Below are 17,800 nucleotides of genomic sequence, written 5' to 3'. Positions count from 1 at the left end.
ATGGAAGGAATTTCTCCATGAGTCAGTTTAGTTTTTATTTAGGACCATTTTAATGCATCTGCCTACAAAAAGTGGGACACCACAAATGTCAATAATTATCGGCCAGTATCCTTGTTTACAGCATTTTCAAAAATCTTTGTGAAAGTAATGTACTCAAGACTGGTTAGCCATCTCAACAGTAATGGGATACTTAGTAAATCACAGTTCGGATTTCAAAAATGCTGTTCCACTGAGCAGCAATGTACAGTTTCACTGTCCACATAATAGAGTCTTTAAATAGTAGGATGTCACCAGTAGGGATTTTCTGTGACTTGTCAAAAGCATTTGGTTGTGTGAACCATGACATTGTGTTACAGAAATTACAATTCTATGGTATAAATGCAATAGTATATGAGAGGTTTAAGTCATACCTACAGAACAGGAAGTAAAAAGTTTCCCTATATGGGTCAAGTGATTTCAATAAGTTTGCCACTTCATCTGCTGGGGTGAAATTACATTAGGTGTTCCACAGGGTTCAATCATGTGGCTTCTTCTGTTCTTGATATATGTGAACGACCTCCCTTCCTATCTGAAACAGGAAGCTGAACAGACACTGTTTGCTAATGATACAAGCATCATTATTAATCCAGTAAAAGAAACTCCAATTGAAAATGAAACAAATAAGGTCTTTGGAAAAGTCATTAATTGATTTTCTGCAAATGGACTTGCTCTAAACTTTGAAAAAACACAGTACATCCAATTTTCTGCTGCAAAAAGTACAGTTCCTTCAATAAATATAACACATCAACAGAAGTCAGTAGACAGGGTAGAGCATACTAAGTTTTTGAGTGTACATATAGATGAGAATCTTAATTGGAAAATTCATATTTTGGGTCTTCTAAAGTGGCTAGGTTCAGCAACTTTTGTAATCAGAATAATTGCCAATTTTGAGATTACAGAAATTAGTAAGCTAACCAGAAAACACACTATCATTACTGCTGAGAACAAAAGAATAATAAAAGAGTAAAAGAGTCTGTAGTGATGGACGAGTGTGAATGACAAGTGGATGATGCTGTAGAAGATGGTCTCTGTTTGAAGCATGGAATTATTACTATGACAGAACTTTTTTCCCTGTTATTCTTTGATTTATCTTAGTTGTTTGGTTAAGTGAATACAGTATGAAATGATTACTTTTCTGTTTCTTTCATTTGCTAATGTCATTGACTAAAGTGTGAATCTGTTGAAGCAAGGTAAAAAATTTGTAATAGATAACATACCTTTTTTTCTCTGTGAGGCAATGGCAGAACAAGACATGCAAGAGGCAGGAGCCAATGTATGCTCTACACCTTCAGCATCACCGCATCAAACCACTATGGAGGTGATTCAAGCAGACACTCGATGACTACAAATAGGAGACATTAATTCATATCACAACTGTTCATGGAAGTAACAAATATCTACAACTGCAACCATCTATGTGCAATCAGTTACCATCTAGCAAGTAATGGAATAGTGGAAAGGTTTCACTGGATGTTAAAGATAGTGCGTATGTGCCACAAGACAACAACTGAAGGGTTGCCTCTTGTATTAATAGGCTTGCATACAGTAGTGAAGGAAGATATACTGAGTTCACCACAATACCCTCAGCTGCGCAATAGCTGACCATAGAATTTGTTAGGCAGCTCAGCAAGTTCTTAAGACAGTTACAAGCAGTACCACACATCGGGATTTTTCTTCATAAGGACTTGCAAAGCATGCCCTTCATGTGACCCTATGATAACATAGTGCAACTGTCACTATAGCCAGCTTACAAGGGTCCTTATAAAATGTTGACAGAAGTAAACAATACTTTTATGTTAGACATAAGTGGGAAGCAAGAGACGGTAACAGTTGAATGGTTGAAGCTGTGATACCAGTACATGGAGTGAACTGTAGAATGTGAACAGGCAGACATACCTATCAACAATAATTAATCGACAGTATCAAGTGGAAGAGATAGTCACTCAGTTGAAGAAACCTCAGAACAGAAGGAAGACATTCTGGCACAGCAACAGCAGGCTTTTGTCACTAGGGCTAGCTGTCGTATCAAGCACAAAATTGCCCACACACCTGGGGCAGCAGATTCCAATAGAAAGAGGGGAGGGGCTGGTGTAGTGACAGACATGTGTAAATAACAAGTAGATGATGCAGCAGGAGATGATCACTGGTTGCAGAATGGAATTATTTTTATGGAGGAACTTTTGTCCTTGCTATCCTTTGATTTATTTGTTTGTTGGTTGGTTATGTGAATAAAGTATGAAAAGATTACTTACCTGTTTCTTTTGTTCACCAATATTATTCATGCTAAAAGCCAGATTGTTTGCGAGTTTCATATTAGACTTTCTGAATTATGAAAAAATCTTGTTAGCTTTTGGAGAAAGGAATATATGAGGAATCAATGTCAGCCTTTATACTAAATGAACAGAGTGTGCTTTTGGAAATCCGTATTACATTATTTCTTTTCATTTCAGATGTTAGGAGCTGATGAAAAAGGTAGTACTGTTATTCTTATTACTGATGGAAGGAACACTGTACCAGGAGAAGATGTGAAAGATGTTTTAAGTCTAGTTTCCAATACAAAGATTAAGATTAACACTATATCACTGGGGTAAGTAACAATATATGTGCCTGAATAAACCAAAATGTCTCTTCATAACTGTGATATTGAATTTTTATTAATTTAGTATTCAGAAACACGAGTTTGTGACAGATGAATGTTGAAGAAAGAATAATTAGCAAGTTCATTGACTACTTGCAGATTTTGCAACAGTTAGATATTAGTCCTTCATATTACTACTGATGAGATGGGCAACGGCACAAAGTAGGGGACTGCCTATAGGGGCGATGTACAGCGGGGACTTCGTGTGCCCCAGGACCGCTACGGTAGCTGAGAAGGCTCTATGGGAACCCTGAAACGTGACGGCTAACGGGGCTCTGGTGAAGCTGCGATAGGCCTAGCAAGCCAGTAGTGGATAAATCAACTGCTTTTAAAAAGGGAACATGCCTCGGATCACGGAACGGATCTAAAGGAAACCGACCAAGCAATGGAAAAGGATTACGAGATGGTTTACGACTGGGCACCTTAAACGTAAGGACTCTAACTGGGAAGTTAGAAGAAATTGTAGAAATGATGGAAAGGAGGAAATTGGACATCTTGGGACTTGCTGAGACTAGGTGGAGAGGAGTTGGTGAAAAACCACTAAGTAAAGGATGTAAACTGTACTGGATAGGGAATGAGAGGGGAAGAAATGGAGTGGCAATAGTGGTCAGAGAGGGTCTGCAGGAGGAGGTGGAAGGTATCAATGATCGAATGATAAAAGCCAGAGTACGAGTGAAAGGAAAAAGCATTGAAATCATCCAAGCATATGCCCCACAGGTGGGGTGTACAAAAAAGGAGAAGGAGGAATTTGAAGATGACATGCAAAAGCAGCTAAATGGAGGTAATCAGATTATAATAGGGGACCTCAATGCACATGTTGGCACAGACAGGAAAGGATTCGAGGAGATAATGGGACCAGAGGGCTGGGGGAACCGAAATAGAGAAGGAAAATTGTTGCTGGAATTCTGCAAGAGGAATGGGCTGACGATCGCAAATTCCTGGTACAAGAAGAGAAGTAGTCACAAAATAACTTGGTACAGTGGGGACTGGTCCCAAACTTCAGTAGTAGACTATGTACTAGTGGATAGGCAGATGATGAGCAGCCTCACAGATGTTAAGGTCGTTCCATCTGAGGCCTTAGACAGTGACCATCGGCTGTTGGTAGCCACCCTGAGAGAGAAAAAAGATAGGAGGGCAACATATATACAGGAGAAAAGGTTGAAGACATGGATGCTGAAAGAGGATGAACGGAGGACCCAGTACCAGACACTGATCAGGAAGAAGCTGCCAAAGGAAGATCAGAGAACAGTGGAAGAAGAATGGGGAGATTTTAAGAGGGCCCTAGTTGAGGCAGCTGAGATTGTGTGCGGAAGAACTAGCACAAAGAGGAGAAGTAAGGAAACCCCATGGTGGAACAACATATGTAAAGAGGCAGTACTTCGAAAGAACAAAGCCTTCAGAGAATGGTTCCAGACCCGAACAGAGGAAGCTAGGGTAAAATATAAGGAAAGCAAGAAAGCGGCACAGACCATAGTAAGGGCGGAGAAGAAGAAGTGGATGGAAAAATGGACAAGAATGTTAGAAGAGGACAGTGAAGGGAACAAAAAAGTACTTTACACCATGGTAAGAAATAAGAGGAAGGACAGAAGCGAGTGCCTGAGGATCATGGATAATAATGGAAGAGTTGTGGAGGAAATGCATGAGCTCAAAAAGATTTGGAAGGAGTACTTTGAAGATCTGTTGAATGCCGCCAAGCGGGTAACTAACAGCGATGGAGAGCGATGATCTAACTTGGAATGAAGTGGAAGAAGCCATAAAGAGGATGAAAGGGGGCAAGGCACCAGGTTGGGACGAAGTAACAGTGGATATGATACGAGCAGCAGGAGAAGTAGGAACCCAGTGGCTATACAGAGTGCTGAGGGTGGTGTGGAAGGAGAACAGAATTCCTGAGGATTGGAAGAAAGGAATTATAGTCCCGATCTTCAAGAAAGGGGATAAAAGGAGATGTGAGAACTACAGAGGAATCACCCTGCTATGCCACTGTGGAAAAATCTATGAAAAGATCCTGGAGAAGAGAATAAGAAGCAGTATTGAAAGTAGACTGCAAGAGGAGCAGTATGGTTTCAGACCGGGAAGATCAACAACGGACCTCATATTTGCGGTAAGGCAACTGCAGGAAAGGCACTATGAGTACGGGAAGGACTTAATCATGGCCTTTTTAGATATTGAGAAGGCGTATGACAGTATCTGTAGGGACAAGCTCTGGGATGTGCTGAACGCAAAAGGGATAGATGAAGAGATAACACGAAAAGTCAGAAAAATGTATGAGGGAAGTGAGAGTTGTGTGAAAGTGGGGAGGGAATGTACTGCATGGTTCAAGCTGGAAAATGGGCTGCGACAGGGAAGTGCACTTTCGCCTTTGTTGTTTATTATTGTTATGGATGAAATCCTACAGCAAGTGTCAGATGCAATTGGAGATCATAAAATGAAAGCAGTGCTTTTTGCCGATGACCTGATGTTATGGGGAAATTGCGAGAAGGAGGTGCAAGAGCAGTTAGATGCATGGGAGGCAACGGCAGCACAATATGGAATGCATTTCTCTGCAAAGAAAAGTAAAATAATTGTCACAACAAGGAAGACGAATAGGCCAAATGTGGATATAACTTGTGGAGGGGAAAAACTACAAGTGGTAGAGAACTTCAAGTACCTGGGAAGCGTGATTGAAAGTAAGGGGGGAAACGCAATGGAAATAAATGAAAGGTGCAGAAAAGCAGGGCAGTTCTACAAATGCATTAGGGGGCTTATTTGGAGCAAGGAGGTCCCACAGAAATCCAAGGGAATTATATACCGAACCTACTTTGTCCCCATATTGGCATACGGAAGTGAGACATGGGTAATGCACAAAAGCGACAAAAGTAGAATACAGGCTAGCGAAATGAAGTTCCAGAGGAGCAGGTTGGGCGTAACAAGACGAGACAGATTGCGAAATGAGTATGTGAGGGAAAGACTAAAGGAGGAACCAGTACAGGACAGGATAGAAAAATCAAGACTGCAGTGGTATGGACACATGAAGAGAATGGATGAGGGAAGAATTCCTAAGAGGATGTTTGATCTGCAACTGGAGGGGAAGAGGCCCAGAGGAAGACCAAGAGATAGATGGGTGAAGGGAGTGAAGGAATGTGTGACGAGAAGAGGAGAGAACTGGACGAAGGTGGAAGAGGGGGAATTGTGGAAAGACAGAACACGATGGAGAGGCTTGTGTTCCCGACAGACCCAGCCAGTGGCTGGAAACTGTCCAAGATGATGATGATGATTACTACTTATTTATTTAATTATTCTTACCGTTTGTGTCAGAAAATAAGTACCTTATTGTCAGCTTATAAAGAAAACATTGTATCTGAGAAGAGTTATGCATGGTTTTCTCACTTAAAATGGTTGCCTAGTAATATATGTGGTTTCTTTTTCTCCTCACTGGTGCACAGAACATAGGGCTCTACCACTCACTGGCTAACATCAAAAGATCAGTTTACTGTGTTTGCATTTATAATTATTTATCATTGTGTTGTCTTGAAGGATAGGATGCTAGCTTACTTTGCATACTTTGTCTCTGTTGTCATAAGGAATAATTTTCTGGGGCACCTGCTGCCTGTCAGTCACTCTCCCTACTGCTCCACTCCTACTTTGTGCCTTGACTCTCCCTACCTGACACAACCCCTCAGTCTAGTCGAGCAGTGCACACATGTCTGAAGGTTATCAAAGTTCACAGTCTTATGTGTCTTTCCGCAACTCTGTGCTTCTGTTTTACTCATACTACTGCACTTCTTAAATTATTTAAATTAAATTAAATATTTATTCAACAGTCTTTGAGTTGTTACATTTGATCACAATGATGTTTACTTCTTAATGTTATTTCTTGCTAACATCAGACTCAGTTTCATTTGAAATGGGATTTACACAATAATAGTATAAAAATCTAAGTTTATTTGCCTTCACTTCCAGGTTTCACATAGTGTTCCTCTATTCTATTCCAGATGTCAACATGCTCCCATGAGTCACATGGCTATGAATTTGGAATTCAAATTGAAAGGAAAAATAGAAATATACTTGATTATCAAATATACTTGATTAGCGACCCTTCTACAAATTATCTAGGTTTAAAGATTGATGATTCTTGTGAGCTGCATGATGAGCAGCAATTTTTAATTGTAAGCAGGCCTGTGTTCTAAAAATGAAGACACCTGTTATTCTATGGTAAATATAAATGTGGTCAGGTAAATATTTAGGTAGCAGCAGAAGACAGATGGATGTATTCAATACCACAAATTCCTGAATGCTATTTTCTGCAATAGCAACTCTTGTCCGTCAAGAGTTGGAGCACTATTCTCAGCTTCATCTGAGGAATCTGTCCCAGCTACTTCTGTCCTATGCTTGCACAGGATTACCTATAGGCAAGAAAGATCCTACCACTCTGATCCAACCTCTTTGTAAACCCATCTTAGCTCCCCAGCCATGCCTTGCTGATTTATTCTGCTCTCCACATCCAAAAAATTTCCTCCATCCTCCACAAAACACACTACTTCTAACACCCATCCTGTAACATTGTTGTCAACCTTATTTCCAAAACTCTGGCCCCTGCAGAAGTCTCAGTACTTTGTATAGGCCTCACAGAAGTAAGACTAAGAATGTTGCTAGCTTTTGGGCAAATCATTCTTCAGAGCTGTAGAGTTGTTATTGTTGTTGTGGTCTTCAGTCCTGAGACTGGTTTGATGCAGCTCTCCATACTACTCTATCCTGTGCAAGCTGCTTCATCTCCCAGTACGTACTGCAGCCTACATCCTTCTGAATCTGCTTAGTGTATTCATATCTTGGTCTCCCTCTATGATTTTTACCCTCCACATTGCCCTCCAATACTAAATTGGTGTAGAGTATACATACACAAACATATGTACATAAACCTGTAGAGCTACATTGTCTCAGCTGACTGCATTGTACTTGCACTGCAGCTGTATTGGAGTGAGAAGGCTGTGTCAGTTGGTGTGGGTGAGGGAAGAAAGGAGGCAGAGATCAGAAGGGAGGATTGGGGAAAGTGACTGGTAGTTGGGAGGGGGTGGGGGGGGGGGAGGCTTCAACGACACAGCATAGAAAAATTACACTGATGGCCTTATTCTGGCTGCAGGCTGTATGAGCTTTGCACAGCATGTAGTGCCACCGAGGAGTGAAATGGAAAGGGAAGTTAGAACAAAGGAAAGAGGATTCTGTGGAGCAGGAAATGTGAGTGTAGGATGAGTAAAGTTAGGATCATGGGGCCAGGGGTGTAGACAGATGGGGGGTAAGCACTAGCAAAGACTGAGATCAGGAAATAGCAAGAGTGAAGAATGTGTGCTCTGGAGATATTAGCCTATATAGTTATAGGTATAAAGTACAATATCTCGCAAAAAAAGTGAAACACCCAGGACCTGGTCACTGGCAATATATATTCGTACATATACATGCCATTCAGGGCTATGAAATAGTTTAGACTTGCAATGTTCAGTGATAGCTATAAAGGCCACCAGAGTGCAACAGTGTTCTTCACAATTAGCGTTATTTATGTGGTCTGGTAGGGTATATATGGGGCACGGGCGGTGTCAGACATTGAGTGATCACTAGGAAGGATAAGAAGCTGCTGCGTACTCTTGTGAGACTGTGGGATCAGCACCTGGCAGCATTTAAAAGGGGCTTTACTGTGTGTCTCCATTTGGCTGGCTGGTTGGATTGTGCAGTATCCAGATTTGTAGAGCATTTGGATGGGACAGTGACCTGATGTTAGACTGCATGGGAATTTGAAGGAGGCTTACTGATTGCAAGGTTCAAGTCAACCACATCTGACCACCACAAGGGAGGGTGGATGTACTGTGCCCTAAGCACATTGTAACTCCTTCACATCTGTACCTGCAACCCAGGAACTAGTAATGGACTCCCTCTAACATTCTGTGTCATTCTGCATCATTGGTCAGAGACTAACAGCAGGTGGACTAGGGAATTACTGTCTCAAGCATAGGCTACCATTAACACCACAACAGAAAACGTCCTCATTTGGAATGGTGCTGTGTCAGGGCTGCATGGACTGATGATGAATGTCATCATATTGTGATCAGAAATGAATCCCAGTTGTCTACTACCCCTAATGACCATCATTGTCAGCAAGTATGGTGGTGATCTGAGAGGAGGTCTCATTCCTCCAATGTTCTGGAGAGGCACAGGGGTGTTACTCCATGCATCAGTATCTGAGGAGCCAATGGGTAAGGCCTCAGTAATGACTGGTAGTGACTGAGGGAAGTTTGATGGCACAATGGTCTGTCATAGACATCCTGCATCCTGTGTGTTACCTCTCATGTAACAGTATTGTGGTGCCATTTTTTCAACAGACAGTTTTTGCCTACACATGGCATGTGGCTCTGTCAACTGTTTACATGATACTGAGAAAGTTCTTGTGCCCAGGAAGGTCCTCAGGTCTGTCCCTGATAGAATTTGTGGGTCTGGCTAAGACTTTGATTCTGATGATTTCAGTGCCAGTACCCAGGATATCAAGAACCAGTTACAACAGTTCAACAGTTATGGACCATCTTCTCTCAGGAGAGGATACAACAGCTTTATTACACCCTTCCCAACCAAATCAGTGCATGCATTAAGACCAGAGGGGGAGGGGGGGGAGGCACAACATCAAAATATCCCTACTACTCAAGTAACCTATGATGGACATTAATGCTGTAAAATACATGCTGTTGGCTAAGTATGACAACAAAATCACTGATTATAAGAAATCGTATGAATTTCACTCATTTCACCTCTGAAGGACACCTTGCAAGCAAAAGTTATATAATCAGTTATGACTGCTGTGCTATGCTCAATTTTGTGTGATTCACTTTTGTACAGTCTGTTCTTTAAATGTAGTACTCTCGCACTCTACTCTGTTGTGTGTTCAGAGACAACTTCTTTATTGTATGGGTTCACAAGAAGCTGGACTTGTTAGTTTTCTGTGTAACATAGTTCCTTCCCTTTAATTAGATTTATGTGGTATCCTCCAGATCCCTTGCAGTATTTCTTGCTGTTGAATTGAGAATTTGGTGAAAATTTACATACTTCTTTTCATTTTTATCCACCAGTCAACATTGGTATTATTATTTTGGTATTTGTATGCTTTGCATATTAAACGTTTCACTCTATGAAAACAGATTTTTAGTAGTACAGAATACTTCTCTAGGTACAGCACCAATTTGAATTTTCCATTACTTGAAGTTACCTAGTTGTTTTGATGTATAATGTAACTCATGGTTTCCATTTAATCTGTAAAACCTGAATTACATTTCACTATAATATGAGCAATATCTTTCTCTTTTTCTGTTGTAGGATTCTGGAGTAAATTCTGTTATTATGTTTTTTCAGTTGTAAGAATGACTACCTTAGTTCTTACCCTACTGCTCAGAATCTATCACGTCTACTAAAATCCCCTTCCACCATCTGCCAATACCTGACATGTTTCTCAAAAATAAGATTCATATCCATATGAACAGTCTCATTCTGAAATTTGATAGCTGCACTTGATTTTATATCTCTTTATTGTTCTTGCTACAATCTGGTTGGTTACTCTACACATGCTTGTTTAATTCAGAAAAGCATGTAATATCATCAGCATGAATTCCTTAGAAAAAATTATCTTAGTTTTCATGCTGTATTATGTTTAAATTATAACTGAAGCCTTTGACAACATTCTCCACTGCCGCCTTTAGGAGCTGACTGTTGTAGTTGACTGTCAGCCATATTATGTCATGGTGATATCTTGCAATGGCCAAGGATTTACACAGGCTACTAGATATTATGTCAATGTCTGTGGTGGAAAGATGCTAGTAGTGCCACCAACCTTGCTGGAAAGTAAACAACTCAGTGTATTGCTTTGTAGCATCTTGGCATCAATCACCTGCTTCAGTGCATCATTAAGAGCATAGTAACTGTTTTGCTTCAAGATGTTGAAAACTTGATCCACATTGCTTTCTTAATGACAATATTATGGTAACAAATGAATGGAGCAAGGTTTGTGTCTCATCTAACATGAATATATGCTTGTTTGTGACGTGCTTAGAAACTGCTGATATTTTCCAGCTCACTGTATTTCATGTGGCATCAGTGATTATTTGGGTGCACTGACACATCATCATATAAAATACTTAAAAAACTAGATACAAAAATACATTTTGGCCATGTTTAGTGGCGTTCATAAGGGTGTAGATCAGGGGTTCCCAAACATTTGCTTCTGGTACTTTGATGGAATATCTTGTTTATTTTGAAGGTTAATAAAATTTTAAAAAATGAGGAAAACTTGTTTTTGTGGAGCACTTATTCACTTTCCATAAAACATCAATGTTTTATGGAGCACAGTTTGGGAAACCCTGGAGTAGACTGATGTAGCTGACAAGGGGGAGGGGGAACATTTCTTTATATATTCTTAAGTAAATCTATGTCCTGAGGCTGCTGTTGTATGACCAAAGATGGCTGTTAATTTAATATTCTGGTTTTTCAAGTAATTTATATTATGATTTGATAATGCATCCAAAAGATTTGAATGCCATATTATTTACCTTCTTGAGTGATCAGAAAATAGATTGGAAGACTTATCTTACCAGAACCTTGCCTATTTTATTACAGCTTTGTTTGCTTCCAAAGAGACTGATGGCACTGCTAACATTCCTTTATTACTTACTTTGATATCATCTCAGATAACTTGTAAAATACTACCAAAATATCAATTTTGACAGTCAGCTTATGACAATGGCCATGGAGAAAGTCATTATAAGCTTGCCATTGGAACCTAATATTACAAGAAACCTAAGGGAATTTAGTCAAAAATTGCTATGAAAAATTTTTTTTCCATATAACATGAAATTCTTATGTTAATCTTTATTCAAAGTTTTTAAAATAGTAAACACAATATTGACTCATGAAGTACATCAACCAGTAAACACTGGAGATGGAGAGGAAAGTAATGGACAACTGTGTGATATATACATATAAAATGGGTATCACATCAGCATTTATTAATTTTTTATACATCACACTGTATGGACTGTCAAATGTTTGTTTCTTCTACTTGTCAGCGATGCAGCAGATGATCTGGAGCACTTAGCTTGGACAACAGGAGGAAGAACTTATTCTGTGCAAGATCAGCAGGGGCTACTGATGCTAACTGGTGCACTTTTTGATTCATTAAATGGTGTTCTCGGGAAAAATTTACAAATTGCAAATGTAAGTGCATATTATAAATTTTTTTTTAATATTATAATTGTGGTTTAGGGCTTTCTGTGTCATAATTATGTTATTATAGTTTTTCAGTAATCAAAATTGACATTAAAATTTTATCCGGATCCAAAAGAATTTTAAATCAGAAATCATTTTATCAATACTACTGACATTATGATAAAACCAGTAAATAAAAAGCAAAATAGAAATGGCATCCATGGGCCAAAGATTCTCCCAATTGAATTTATAAAGCAGTAGTGGACCAATGTCAATATAGAGATGGCTGTACCTTATTTGTGATTCGTGAAACCAAAAAATTATTTTTATTGGTTGCAGAGGAAAGAAGTTTGTTCACAAGAAAATTACACATATGAAATGAAATGAATAAAATCTAGTTACAGAATAGCATTCATAGGTAGAGACTGATGACAACCTTTCAGAAGCAGTTGAAAAATAAATAATTGAAGATATAAATGTTTCATAAAACATGTTACAGAAGACTTAGTGCAATATGTGTCAAAATATATTTCTCAAAGAAATTGTAAAATGAAATAAATAAAAAAATAAGAAGTTATACAGACTGTAGCAAGTGTAGAGGGGAGGGTGATGAAGAGATGGAAACTCATGGAAAGCAAATGAAAGAGAAGTAGTGGAGAACAGAATAAGATGTGTTGGATTGAAAAGACAGGACTCAGAAGAAATAAAAGATCCTACCAACAGAAGAGATTAATAATTTTTAGTCTGTATAGATTATGAGAATTATGTATTATAGCTTTTCTATTACATGATTCATATTCCAAAGATTAATACAATACAAGAAACGCAATACATGATTCCAATCACCTGCATAGACATAAATATTATTGATATCTCCTTTCAGTGGAACTGTAAATACAGCTCAGAACTATATATTCCCAAAACAGTAGTCCAGCTGGGTCCAAGTAATTTATGTACTGGATAAGTTGCTAATATTCTTTCCAGTGTCTCATATAAATTTTTTAGAGATGTAAACAACTGCCATTAGGATACTCTTAACTTTTCACATTTTTTTGTTTTGTCTTGGGAGCTTTCATAACTTTGGTGAGCAAAACCATTCCATTCATCTTTCTTGTAATATGTAACATAAACGATGAACACAATATGGAAACAATGATCTAATTTCTTCTCTTACAAGCACCTATTAAGATAGGTTATAAAAATTTTCTTTATTGTAAAGACAGCTATCCACTTATCTGGTAACTGGCTGAATATAAACAGAGGTGAAGAATGAAAATAAATTAGAAACCAAATCTTGAACAGCCTGCTCCTCTCCTAGAGATGGAAAATGAAAAGTAAAATAATTCACATGATGGTGCACCAGAGTACTGCATGGATAATGGAAACTCCACTTTTACACAAAGCATACATCTGCTATGAAACCAATACAAGAAGGAATTTTAATATACTATAATTTTGGTGAAAAGTCAATATCTGTTTTTCAGAAAAAACTTAAGAATTATTTCTTGTCAGTAGACAGTAATCAGTTTGTGTTTATTATAAGCCTATTTTTGTTTTTACTGTGTAATGTGAAAATTTAATTCTTTGCAGGTATTTGAGGCAGAAATCTCTAATAAGGACAAAAAAATTCACAATGATTTTGTTATTGACTCTGCTTTACCTGTAGCGACATTGAGTATTTACTATGGACCAGAGCAGGGCCTTGATGAACTGGTACTGAATTCTTCTGAGTCATACATGATGACCAAGGACTTTGAAGAATGGGATAAAAGCAATAGATATTTGGCACAAACTCTTCAAGAGGTACTACTTCATATTTTATACTCTTCTGACAGATGTTAGGTTTGTTGCTCTTTGTGACAAAAATTGCAAGTACGAGAGGTAGTCCTGATGGAAAAAGAGCACATAAATAATTTGGTACATTATATACATATGCTAAAAGCAAACATTTAACATACAAACATTTGTTAAACTAAGTAAAATCCTGAATCCTGGACAGAGCTGTTGGAGATAGCGGTCATATGTGCACAAGGTGTGCTTGCTTGTGTGAATTTGTACGTGTTTTCTTTCCTCAAGAAGGTTCTGGGCAAAATCTAAACAAGTAACTGTCTTTTTGTTGTGTTTGTCTGCAACTCAACATGTCATCTCTACTATGATTAGTTATTGATCCTTTTCATAACATTATGGTGTTTCTACGTGGACTTTCCACCATTTAAGTAAAATCTTGAAACTTCCTGGCAGATTAGAGCTGCATGTTGGACTGGGACTTGAACCCAGGGCCTTTGCATTTCATGGGTATGTGCTATACCAACCCAGCTACCCAAGCATGACTCACAACCATTCCTCAGAGCTTTATTTCTGCCAATACCTCTCCTACTTTCCAAAAACTACAATCTTACTTCTTTACCTCAAAACTACCTTCTGCTCAGCTGACTATTGGCAGCCATGAAGGAAAACATCTCCACTCTAAGCTATCCAGGTAACACAGAGGGCATATATATATATGGACATATATAATATGGCAAGAGATTCAATTTGCTTATTCCATTATTTGTATTCCACCCTAGATATTTCAGTTCTTCAAAAATATGGATGAATGCACAGACCTACACTTTGGAGCAATGCACTTAACAACATGATAGCTTACAATATAGTTCTACAAACAGAGAGTAGATTTGCATCCTTAGACCATTTCTTTGTGATCTTATCACGTAAAAAACTTACAGAGCTACATTTACTGACCTTGCATCTGAGTAGCTGTCTAAAAAGTACAGTACCTCTGATCTTCTCAGGCTAAGGAAAGAACTTTATTAATTTCCAGACTAGACTAGGCTGGCAATTTCTTCTATCAGTTACTAAGTTAATTTAAAAACCTATACTTAGAAATAGCTCTGCTTAATGTTTGTAAGTTGGCATCAGTAATTATAGCTGTTTCATGTACAAAACCATCTATATAAAGATTATTATTGTCTCACATCTGATTAGATCATTCTAGACTAGATGTGTTGGAAAAGATAGAAACATATCATATCAGAGTAAAAAATGTGGTTCAGGCTTGGGACTACTGCCCATAGAAAACGCATCCTCCCTTCAGTTTGTGAGGATCCAATGTCTTCCCATGTCAATATGTTTGTTATTCTTTGTGACATTTGTTGTAAATTTACCAATTAACTGCATCACAGATTATGAACTATGTTACTGCAGCTACCACTGTTTTAGCTGAGTTCAGGTTTCAAAGTAACTGTTGCCCACTGACAGTGTGTTCTAATATAGTGATTGTTGTTGCTTTGGGCAAGCACTTTGTATGGCTCAGCAGTTGCAGTACAGAGTTGGCTAGAGCAGACTTCATCAGCAGACTTCATCATCAGCATCTCCTATCCTAATGGATGCAGGATCACATGTGAAAGCATTCATATCAGCCATGTTGTAACTTTTGAATAGCCTTTTATGGAGGCAACACCACCAACCAACAATCCATATGAATGAATAGCCACGACCAAATTGTTACCAAGAGCAGAGTCAGCCACCAAGTGGTAGAACATGCTGCTTGGAACAACTTGCTCAGCATCACTGGTTGGATATTCCCCCCTCAATACTAGGTTCTCTGAACTACATTGATCAGAGTTGTCTATAACACATCCTTTGATCATGCAATTGATTTGACTTCCCTCTCCTGTAAAACTAACTCATTCCAAAAGCATAAGAGATCACAATTATGATCTGTGGAATATTCAAGTAATTACATTGGACTCCACTAGCCATTAGCCTCTGTTTCACATCCATCTCCACCTCTGTCCCCATGCCTCCTACTACAGCCTGTCAATCTATGCTCACATTTTTCTCTCTGCAGTTTTCCCTCACATACCACTCATCCACCACATTGTGTGTCACTTTAATCTTCCCATACCAGCACCAGCATGAGTTTACCAGTGTTACACTCCTATTCCATTCTTTTGCTACCTCTTTCTCTTAGCTCTTAGCCACACCACCTTTGCCTTCCTAACCTTCCTTAACCTTACTTGACACAACACTACACCCAATAGAACTGCAGTACCAAGATAGTGTGATGGGTGGGAACAGTGTAGTCATGCATGAATATGTGTTTATGTGCACGTGAATTTTGTATTAGTCTGCACTGGAGAAGAACATTGTCCAAAAGCTCAGCAGTGTGTGTCAACATTGTTTATGTTTTAGTCAGCCACTCAACACCTCAACTATATGGTGAGTGGTTTGCTTTACACTTTCAGTTATTTTTATTCCACCCAAGATTTTCCCAGTATCATGTTCTCTGCTTAAATGTCTCAGTTGTTAATATGCACCATCTAGAGGAGATTGTGAGTCACTGCCAGGCACAATAAGCAGACTGCTATAATATTAAGCTTTCAGCCAAGAAACCTTCTTCCAAAACAGAAAACACACACACACTCAGACATGTGCACAACTTACTCACAAATGACCACTGTCTACATTAATGTCATACTCTACAAGCCACCTAATAGTGTGTGGTGGAGGGTACTTCTGGTACCATAACTGATCCCACCTTCTCTATTCCACGTGCAAAAGGTGCATGGGAAGAACGATTGTCTGTAAGCCTCTATGTAAGCTCTAATTTCTGGAATCCAACTGCTGTTACCAGACTGAAACTGTGCCTCACTGGAGCAGCAATAAGGAAGTTTAGGGCAAGAAGGGGGATGGATAGCAGAGTAGGGGTGGTGAAAGGTGCATGCTGTCTGTGTCAGCATGCAGGGATGTGATGGGAAGAAGGTAGGGCTGCTACCCGCATTTGGGAGGGAAAGGGGGGGGGGGGATTGAAAAGGGGTGTGGAAAAGCAGAGAGTAAACAAGGGAAAAATGTGGGTGTGTTGGTGGAATAGAAGGCTGTGTAGTGTTAGAGTGGCAGCAGGGAAGAGGATAGAAAGGTGGAGGACTGGGACAAGCAAAGATTGAGGCCAAGGTGATTACAGGACTGTAATGTATATTGCAGGAAGAGTTCCCACCTGCACTATTCAGAAAAGCTGGTGTTGGCAGGATCTAGATCATATAACATGTCCTGTGAAGCAGCCATTGAAATGAAGCACATCATACTGGGCAGCATTTTCAGCATCTGGATGGTCCAGCTGTCTCTTCATCACAATTTGTCAGTGGCCATTCATGTGGACAGACACCTTATTACTTAACGTACCCACATAGAGAGCTTTTATGGGGTGGGAGATGCCTTTGACTGGTATAGTTGGTGGGAGGATGTATGCGACAGATCTTGCATCTAGGTCTATTGCAGGGATTATGATCCATGAGGCAAGGGGTTGGGAGCAGGAGTAGATTAGGGATGGACAAGGATATAGCATAGGTTTGGTAGGTGGCAGAATACCACTGTGGGGGGAGTGGGAAGGATAATAGGTAGGATGTTTCTCATTTCAGGTTGTGACTAGAGATAGTTGAAACCATGGCAGGGAATGTGATTCAGGTTGTTCTAATCATGGGTGGGTCTGAATCATGTGAGGAGAGCTCTTTTGTAGCCAGCCAGTGGGATTTCAGGAGGTGGTGGTTGACTGGAGAGATAAGACATGAGATATCTGTTTCTGCACAAGACTGGGAGGGTAATTTAGATCTGTGAAGGCCTCAGTGAGGCCTTTGGTATATTTGGAGAGGGACTGCTTGTCACTACACATGCAATGGCTAGGCTTTATAGAAGGGATTTCTTGGTATAGTAGAGATATCAGCTGTGAAAGTAGCCTTTCTGGATGTGGCAACATCAAGGAAGGTGGCTCATTGGGTGGAGGAGGGGCAGGTGAAGTAAATGGAGGAGAAGGTGTTGAGGCTCTGGAGGAATGTGGATAAGGTGTCCCCAGCCTCAGCCCAGATCACAAATCTGAACCAGGTGAGGCATTTGAGATTTTAGGTGGTTGTGAAGTGA

General features: G+C 39.4%; 1 protein-coding gene across 1 annotated transcript in view; it reads left to right on the top strand.

The window, feature by feature from the left end:
- The first annotated feature begins 2,435 nt into the window (after positions 1 to 2,435).
- The window catches only part of LOC126188694 (calcium-activated chloride channel regulator 1-like), a 133,014-nt gene continuing 117,649 nt past the window's right edge, over positions 2,436 to 17,800 (top strand). Inside the window, exons 1-4 of the mRNA XM_049930301.1 lie at positions 2,436 to 2,444; positions 2,490 to 2,626; positions 11,749 to 11,896; positions 13,478 to 13,690. Of these exons, the coding sequence (XP_049786258.1) occupies positions 2,436 to 2,444; positions 2,490 to 2,626; positions 11,749 to 11,896; positions 13,478 to 13,690 (507 nt within the window). The remainder of the gene's footprint in view (positions 2,445 to 2,489; positions 2,627 to 11,748; positions 11,897 to 13,477; positions 13,691 to 17,800) is intronic.

Source organism: Schistocerca cancellata, chromosome 5 (genome assembly GCF_023864275.1).
Source record: "Schistocerca cancellata isolate TAMUIC-IGC-003103 chromosome 5, iqSchCanc2.1, whole genome shotgun sequence".
In the NCBI taxonomy this organism is placed as follows: Eukaryota; Metazoa; Arthropoda; class Insecta; order Orthoptera; family Acrididae; genus Schistocerca; species Schistocerca cancellata.
This window is presented reverse-complemented; position numbering and strand designations above follow the sequence as displayed.